Here is a 9,151-nt window from a genome sequence, read left to right as displayed (position 1 = left end):
TATCTGAACTTGAACTGATAATATTATTTAAGGCTAATACCTAGAGCCCGTCACCGTTTAAATTTGTTTTTTAATACCTAAGCATTTAATAGCTTACTATAATAAAATGCATTTATTAAAAATCACATCAAAAAGTTTCATCTAGTATCGTTATAATTTATGGATAAGAAATTATCTCAACTTAGTACATAATACATTACCTATACATATTGTGAATTTTCGAAAATAATAATAAATAAGTAGGTACCAACCATTATTAATTAATAAATATTAAATATATTTAAGGAATGATGTTAATTATACGATAAACAAGTGAAGTTAATTTTACATATTTTTTTTTTTTTTTGGAGGGGGGGTCTAATATTGTTGCCCTAGAGCATTACTGGTTGTCGGGATGGTACTGGGTATGCTCTTATTCTGAATAGACTATAGTTAATGGTTATTAGTAGGGCTGGGATTTATATGTAATAAAAAACCAAAAATATGTACATATATATGTAATTAAAATTGTCAAAATATGTACTAAGAAAAATTTAAAAAATATGTTAAAGTTTTAAATTAAAATACAATTCTAAATAATTTTTGAATAACAGGTACAATTAATTGTTTTATATGTCTAATTAATTTAATTTAAAAAATATAATATTTTGTGGTAAAAATTAAAAAATATGCAATAGTAAAAAAAATGTAACAATGTTGTTAAATTGAAATACAATTTATGTTTAATCAATTTAAAGTGAAACAATGACAAACCATATTATATTGTTTTAAATTTTCAAAATTAAATGTACCGTGATTTAGTCTTAACACTGACTTAGTAGATTCATCAATAGAAACCCAAATAGGACCATTTTGAATCAAATGAATGAGCACAAGAACTAATAGTCTGATAGGTAGGTACTGTTGTAAATTCGTAAGAATATTTTGTCAAATAATTGTTGAACATAAAGTATAATCTAAGATCATTAAGGTATAGTTATCGAACAGAAACAGATAAGATAAACTAAAATCAAGTTATTAATATTTATTTTAACCTACTTATTTCCTATATACATTATACACTTCAATTTGCCGAGTACCATTATTGAAATATAAATGTAAAATATTACTAAGCCACCAAAATTGTCAAAATTTACGAATTATGTAAAAAAAAGCGAAAATTTTACAAAGTAGGTAAAAATATGTAAAATAAAATATGTCTTTTTTATTGCATATCACGTTAAACGAATTTATCATTTGCAATAATTAATTTATCATGTTTTGCTAAAAATATGTCTTTACATACAAATCCCAGCCATAGTTATTAGTGTTCAATCAACCAACCAATATATTTATATCACATCTATATTAGTATTAAGACTAGTTTAATATAAAATGTTATTACTAAAACATTAATTTATTGTTCTCTTGGGGAATTTTTGTAAATAATTAATAATAATCTCAGATTGTTGGGATCAACACCAATGGTGGCTTATCTGAAATACATTTGAAATAGTCACCATCATATTAATTTTTATTCTTCAGTTGTTGCGGAGGTAGACAGTACGAAACAGGTAGAACCATAGTAATTTGATAAATCTATAATAATTGAAAATGTATGATGTAGACATTATGATATAGTATGTTTTATAATCTGTTATAATTAAATCATAAATTCACTACTATACATACATTATTATATTAAACCTATTCCACAAAATAATAGTAAAACATTCTAAATGGTGTAACGGAATAATTTAATACAGGCACATTGACAATATTAAGACTATTATCAAAGTTAAAATAAATTCTAATGAATATAAATGTAGAGTAATAATAGTATATATTGTAATTTGTATTATACAATGTAATAATATAAGTGAAAAATGAATACACAGAAAAAGATCCAGTCCAAGTTAATTGTAATAAAATTCAAGTAAAACATTTTACATCAGGTAATCATTTATGTTTATGAGATTTCTTTTTTGACTTATGTTTATGTTTGTGTTTCTTATGTTTACTGTGTTTATTTTTATTACTTGAAATATTATTGGGCGATTCTGATTTTTCCACCCAATCATCTTCAACAAATGAATTTTCAATACTCTTGATATTGACAAAACTTGAATTTAAGTCATTTTTTTCTGGCAAGAGTGGACCATATGATTTATTAATATCAACAGTGTGATTTTTACTGCTATGTACATTTTTGTTTTCATTTCCAATTTTATCACTTTTATTTGGTGTATCAAATAAATCACCAAAATTTAGATTAGCAAAAATTCCTTTGGGAGGAAATAGATTGAATGTTGTGGAGTTTTGGACACTAGATTCTACTATATTTTCTTTTTTGATAGAACTATTGGTTAAACGTATTTCTTTTTCATTAGAATTTGTAGACACTTCTTCATTTTTTAATGAATTTTGAACACTTAAAGTTTCATCATCACTATCATCCAAAAATATATCTTTGAAAAAATCAACACTTGGTTTCTGACATTCTACAACATCACTAACTGTTTCCTGAAAAAAAAAAGTTAATACTTATAGTTTAATAATATTAAAACATTGCATTTTGGAAAGCAATTTTATAATAATTAAGGCTTTAATAGTAGTTAAGTGATAAACAATTATATTAGTTTTAGTATCATAAAAAAAGTAAAAAGTAACAATTAAAATAATATACACTCTGTTTGCCAAAAGCGCACAAAAATTTGGTTTGTTCTGTGCATCCCCTCGCGTCACCCACCCATTGCTACTGGCGGCTGGCAGGACATGACTGCCAACTGGCGTCGCTAGCATTGGCGTCGGTCGCCTATTGTCGTCGCGAATTTTGGAGGGGGAAATAGAGCCTTGGTGAGCGAGCAGCTGTCAGTCTTTTGAGTAGAACCGGTGCGTTCTCTCGGCGAACAGAGTATAGATATGTATATTATATTTAATTATTTAACCATATTAAATTAAATAAAAAAAAACTATTGATACATTAATTTAGTGGTTGTATTAACAGGCAGAACGTACTATACATATAGCACCCGTGTAAGATACTATTCTTGACAGGCTTTTACAGTACAAAAATACATCAATTAAGTGGTTCAACTATACAAGTCTAGTAAAGATTATATAGGTTTCAAATTATTTTTATTGAAAGAATTTTAACCTTAATTATAAATATTATAACTACACTAGCGATAGCAGAAAGAACATTTTTAAGCAATTTAAAAAAATAATTGCTTGTGGATTTAAAATAAGCTTGACATTAGTGAATACATATTGTTATGTATATGTTGTTAACAATACATAATAAAACAAAATTTGAACATACCACCACACTTTCTTTTAAACTTAATGGTTTATCATTTGCTGAAATCACATCATTTGTAGCCAATGGTAAACTATTTGGAATTTTACTTTTATAGCTTGATACTGGTTCGTGTGTTGGAAATTCTAGAGAATTAAAGAGACTGCACTCTCCAAGCTTCTTACCATCTTCTGTATAATTGACGCTATAAACACACATTTTTTAATATAGTTTTATAGACTCAATTATACAATGTATAATTATTACATTGACTGTTTTGGTACAGGAATATTAAATCTTTTGCACAATAATTTATCAGGAACCCAAGGCTCAGTTTTACGAGTCCAAAAACCATACATTTGTTTGCTAGCATAGTTTTTGAGTCTTTCTAATGTTGGATCAGTAGTACGAACAACTGGTATTAAAGCGTTGGTAGAATCATCCGGTAATTCTGCTCTTGTAAATCGATCAGATATTATATCTGATAATAAACTAGGAACTTCTATAAAAAAGTATATTATTACTTATTAAGTATTTTAAATACTAGATATTATCTATCCTAAAAATTACCTTTTTTAATAAATTCTTCAACGGATGGTGGTGGTTCGGGTTTTTTCATTTCTCGTTGTCTAGTATTCACATTAGTATAAGAAACGTTTGTAGGATTAAATGATTGACTGAAAAAATCAGGAGGACATTGTCCTAGTATTCGATCAAACATTCCATGGGGACGCCATTCTGTAATAAAAAAAATAATATATTTTAAAAATTGAAAAATTTGAGTAGAAAATAATAAAAATAGATTACCAGGCGGAATTTGTATGGGAGGCGGAAGATCTTCAAACAATCCATGTTTACTTTCATCTTCAACAAAACCGTCAATACATTCGGAATTCATATTGTTAGTTTTTGATTTATTTTTTGATTTTTGAGACTTTTCTTCCAAACTAAAATCATAATTTGTCATATCTTCAGTGGCATAAATATCGTCATCATCATCTTCATATGCACCAACTCCAAAAGCCTAAGTTTAAATTAAAATATATTTCAAACCGTAGATATTAAAATGTTATATCCTATTATGAAAATAATAGAATTCTCTATCAGATACCAAACACATATAATTTTTATTGATTTTTTCACAAAATGTATTAAGAAAGAATTTTAATTTTTTTTTTTTAATAATTAAGTTGTATATTTTGTAGTACAATCAATACAATAATACACTTTCCAATATATTCAAAAAGTAACCTTAACATTAGAAAATATTTGCTATAATTGCAAATAATAATTACTTGTCCATGAATAGATTTTCCTCCAATAGTAAGCTTGCTGTACTTGTTCTCAGATTTTACTGAAACATTAGTTGTCTTGAGACCTTCATAACCAAGCCCAAAAGTATCAAATTTTGGTTTAATGGCTACAGACTCATATTCATAAGGCGAAACTTTAATGTTCTCTAATAATTCATTCACTTCATCATCATCGTCATCATCGTACTTGGTATTATAACTAAATTTCATCCCAACATTTTCCAATTCCTTTTTAGCACGCAATTTTTCTCGCTGTGTAAGTTGAGGACCAACTCCTTGACCTGGCTTCCAGCCCATACTTTTCAGTAATTCAACACCCCACGTACCTCTTTAATAAAATAATACAAATATTATATACCTATTATGAACACAATATTAATATTTAAAAAGTAGTATTTACTTAATGGGTTTTAGAATTTCTCCAAGCACCGGTTTACCAGGGATAGGGCCAGTATTAACTATAGGAAGTTGACGTTTTCTTGAAGAATGATCACTATATTCTGCTTTAATTTTTAAACTTGATGCATCAATTCCTAAGTCTTTTTTATCCTAATAATAAAGAAATATAAAATCTATTATAAAATAATATTTATCTAATAAACTTAGGTTAGATTAGATCCATAATAGGTTTATATACTTCTTCATCCATAAAATCATAAGCATTTTGTGACTTAAGTGTAGTTTTTGAGTCCCTTGATGATTTAAATGTGCTTGGTGTCCATCCTTCTAATGAACCAACAGTATTGTAAAATCCAGCAGAAAAACCGCCTGTAAATGCTCCATGAAATCTTCTTCTTCCGTTTTCATCTTTGACAAACTGTTGTTCTGCATCTTTTCTTTTAACAACCTCATCTATAGAGAAAAATTAAAAATTGAATAATCAAAATAATATTTTTGGGTGACTAGTAATCATATTGTTAATTTCTTATACTAAATATTTCTACCTATGATTCAAAAGTAAATAATTTAGTTGAAATCAGTTTAGTTATTTTGTAGTTTTCAGTAATAATATATTTGAGATTCAAGAGTCAAGAATAAATAATATAATATATAGGTATATACGATAAAATATTATTTGGTCATGTTTACTATATAATATTACACAATATTACCTACCTAACCACATTGGATGTCTGTCGACTGTCACCATCAATGTTTATAAATTATAACATTTTGGAATAGAGTTAAATATTTAAAAAAAATTCAATCCCTTGATTAGATGTCTCATTAAAAATACGTTGATAAACTTTAGTAAACTCATGTAAAACACGAAAAAGTCTCAATACTAAATTTAATTGATTTTCATATAGGTGTTTTTGATACAGAAAACATATAAATTAATATCATGATTGATAATTATACAACAAATTAAAGTTAAGTACCTAACATTTTATATGTATTAAAAATTAAATTATTATATTTTTATGCATTCTCAAACTGATAAAATGACGACATCCGTCTTGTCTTGTATTAAAAGAAGTATTCAAGTATCTACTTAATATTATTTACTTTTGTTATATAATAAAGAGTTTGTTAGAAAACTGATAATAGAACAATAGCCATATATTACATTCCACAATATTGCAAGAAATAAAATGCTTGGGTTAAGTTATGTTGACCGATTTCGAAATTTGTTAAACAATAATAATTGGTAAACATAGGCAAGTTGTGTCTATTAATAATATGGCAAAATGCAATATTACGTTTAAATACATACATCAGAGTGCCATTGGTGTTAGCATAGATCTGTTAATAGTACAAAATTATTCAAATTCATCTGTGAATTGTAATACAACAAAGTAACTTACCTTCATGTATAGGATCCAACAATTTCCCGTGTATGATGTATTCGTCGTCGTCGTTGTCATCATCCGTGGACATGATGAAGCTTGTAAATTAAATCAAACCATACAGTTTACTAGAAACCTACGCTGAGCATTCAATGCTTTTGTCAACTTTTAAACACTTATGAAGAAACGTGTTGACCTGCCGTATAAAGTAAATAATAAATATACGGTGAAAACGTTTGACTGATAGTAATGAGATAAGAAGAATATCAATAAACAATTTTCCAGATTCCAGCTGATAAAAGAACGAAATAATTTATCACAAGTGCTTATGAATTACGTCCACGATCAAAGATATAATATTATCTTTAATCGTGGTTACGACAACTATAATAAATAATAATAGATATGTCGTTCACTATATAACTATATATTATTATATACCTATAACTATTATTCTATGCTATAACTATACTATATTACAAATGTATAGAAGATAATATAATATACTAATTATTAATTATAAAAAGTATAATATAATATATACCGTGTGTACTGTGTACTGTGTACTGGCGTACTGCAGACGTCTGATGATACAAAACATTGAATATGATTATAATTTATAAAGAAACCTCATGTGACATGCATTGAATTATCATTAAATAACAATGCATTCATTAATGTAAGACCATTATACCATTATACTAATCACTATAAATTATGGTCATGTATACTATTTTCCAAGACTGGCGACTGTGAAATGAACATGGATATTAGTTCAGAATATCTCCTATTTCTAGGGGAAAAAACCAATTTGTTAATTTTTAAAAATTAATTAGGTATAATAAGTTATGTCTATTACCTATATTACCTATTGATTCTATAATAATAGAAATAATATTCTATAGTAATGAATGGATTTACAATGTATATTTTTTAAATTTGTTGTTAAAAACATAGGTATTGTATATTATTGTTAATATAGTAGCCGGTTAAGTTGAATTATCTCCTTCGTTTAAATATATAATTTCGTCCAAATTTGAACATAAAATAAAAATTAAAAAAAATGTTGTTTTTATATTTTTTATATTTTTTGGTTACAGAATAATCTATACTTATCTCGAACCTTGATAAGTTTTCAATACTAAGCTATAAAAGTTGATCATTTTATAAATTTTTAACTACGTACTAAACATAGGCGCAAATAGGGGGGGTAGGGGCTAAGCCCCCTCAAAAATGTCCATAGCCCCCCAAACATTTCCTACATTTTGTTTTAAGCTTATTCAATATTATCAAAGTAAGGCCCTATTAGCCCTATTAGCCCCCCCAAATCTCAAACGCTATTTGCGCCTATGGTACTAAATCATTTTAGATTCTGAATGGAGGTATTAGGTATGTATTGATTTTAGAATGATGTGTGTTTTTTTAAATTTTTAAATTTAAATCTTTTGTGTCTGTGTAGATAATAAGTAATCGAAATAATACTTAGATTTTCAACTTCAGTATCTTGTGAATATAGTTGATGCATTGGGGAGGTCAAAATTTAAAATTAGGTCAGTAGTTTTCAAAAGCGCAAAAAAAAAACAAAAAAAGTTGGGCTAGTGGGTTTCGCTCTGCTGTACAGTAGGTTACAAGTGGGTCGCTGTAATGGATGATGTTAAACTTAACTTGAAAATGACTTTCAAAAAAAGTATGAAAATGCTCTTCATGGTGGAAAACGAGTGTAAGTAAATAAAAGTACCTGGAGCTCCTGCTAATCCATTTGTTGCATCTGTGGGTTCTAATATGAAGTCAAATTTCAAAGGTGGGGATTAATTAGTTAAAAAGTTAATTTTTCTTAAACTTTATAACTTAACTAGTTGGTTTATTTTCTAATCAACTTATGAACTTAACTAGTTTAATTTACAGTTGAAATAACTTAGCTTTTCTCAGTTGATTTTAAAAAAATCCATCAAGTTAAAAACATTTTGAAATTTTTTGCTTATACCTAAATATTAATATATCAGTAAAAAAGGCGGGTAAGTCGTGGATGTCGCTCTGCTGTACAGTAGGTTACAGGTGGGTTACTGTAATGGATGGAATTAAATTTGAATCCAATGATATTATATCATTGTATACGAAAAACGATTCTGAACGGAGATGATTTGTCAGTCTAGGATATATTATTTTTAAAGAAAAACTTATGGAGAACCTTGTACCAAATTTTAAAAACTTAGTTATAAAAGAAAAAATTTTTACGATTTTTCAACCACTAAATTACTTGCAAATTTTCGCAATTTTGACATATTTCGTATAAATTTGAACTTTAAATGCTTATAAATAAAAATTGTGACAATGTATTCCTTTTATTTTGCAACTGCTATTGTAAAAATATGTTAGGAGCCTTGTATTAAATTTCCAAATCTTAGAATTAAAAAGAAAAACTTTTATGAATTTCTGTCTAAGATAATTTGAACATTGCCGTAATTTTTACGTATTTAGTCAAAATTTGAACTTTAAATGCTTATAAAAAAAAAATCGTGACTATATATTTCTTTTATTTTTCAATTGCTATTGTAAAAATATATTATGAGCTTTGTATTAAATTTTGAAATCTTAGATATAAAAGGAAAATTTTTTATGAATTTCTAGCATAAAATAATTTACGAATTTTCGTGATTTTTACATAATATGTTGTCAAAATTTGAACTTTAAATGCTTATAAATAAAAATTGTGACAATGTATTCCTTTTATTTTGCAACTGCTATTGTAAAAATATGTTAGGAGCCTTGTA

The 9,151-nt window shown here is 26.7% G+C and overlaps 1 protein-coding gene across 1 annotated transcript; it reads right to left on the bottom strand.

The window, feature by feature from the left end:
* Positions 1–1,612: 1,612 nt before the first annotated feature.
* On the bottom strand, positions 1,613–6,685 carry LOC100169025 (G patch domain-containing protein 1). The gene is made up of 9 exons (XM_001951740.5): positions 6,399–6,685; positions 5,228–5,442; positions 4,991–5,139; positions 4,573–4,918; positions 4,085–4,301; positions 3,848–4,015; positions 3,545–3,779; positions 3,302–3,482; positions 1,613–2,502 (listed from the first exon to the last, which is right to left on the bottom strand). The coding sequence occupies exons 1-9, from the start codon at positions 6,469–6,471 to the stop codon at positions 1,939–1,941; spliced, it is 2,148 nt and encodes a 715-aa protein (XP_001951775.1). The 5' UTR covers positions 6,472–6,685; the 3' UTR covers positions 1,613–1,938.
* Between the last annotated feature and the right edge of the window lie 2,466 nt (positions 6,686–9,151).

The sequence above is a fragment of the Acyrthosiphon pisum genome, chromosome X (genome assembly GCF_005508785.2).
Source record: "Acyrthosiphon pisum isolate AL4f chromosome X, pea_aphid_22Mar2018_4r6ur, whole genome shotgun sequence".
Classification (NCBI taxonomy): Eukaryota; Metazoa; Arthropoda; class Insecta; order Hemiptera; family Aphididae; genus Acyrthosiphon; species Acyrthosiphon pisum.
The sequence above is the reverse complement of the archived record's forward strand: the minus strand, read 5'-3'. Positions and strand labels throughout refer to the sequence as shown.

Bases quoted from the DNA above. Each gene is read 5' to 3' on its own strand.
- LOC100169025 (XM_001951740.5), bottom strand. From the start codon at position 6,471: ATGTCCACGGATGATGACAACGACGACGACGAATACATCATACACGGG. The intron at 4,302-4,572 runs GTAATTATTATT...ATTTAAACTTAG, and splicing joins GAAAATCTATTCATGGACAA to GCTTTTGGAGTTGGTGCATA. The intron at 2,503-3,301 runs GTATGTTCAAAT...TTTTTTTTTCAG, and splicing joins GTTTAAAAGAAAGTGTGGTG to GAAACAGTTAGTGATGTTGT.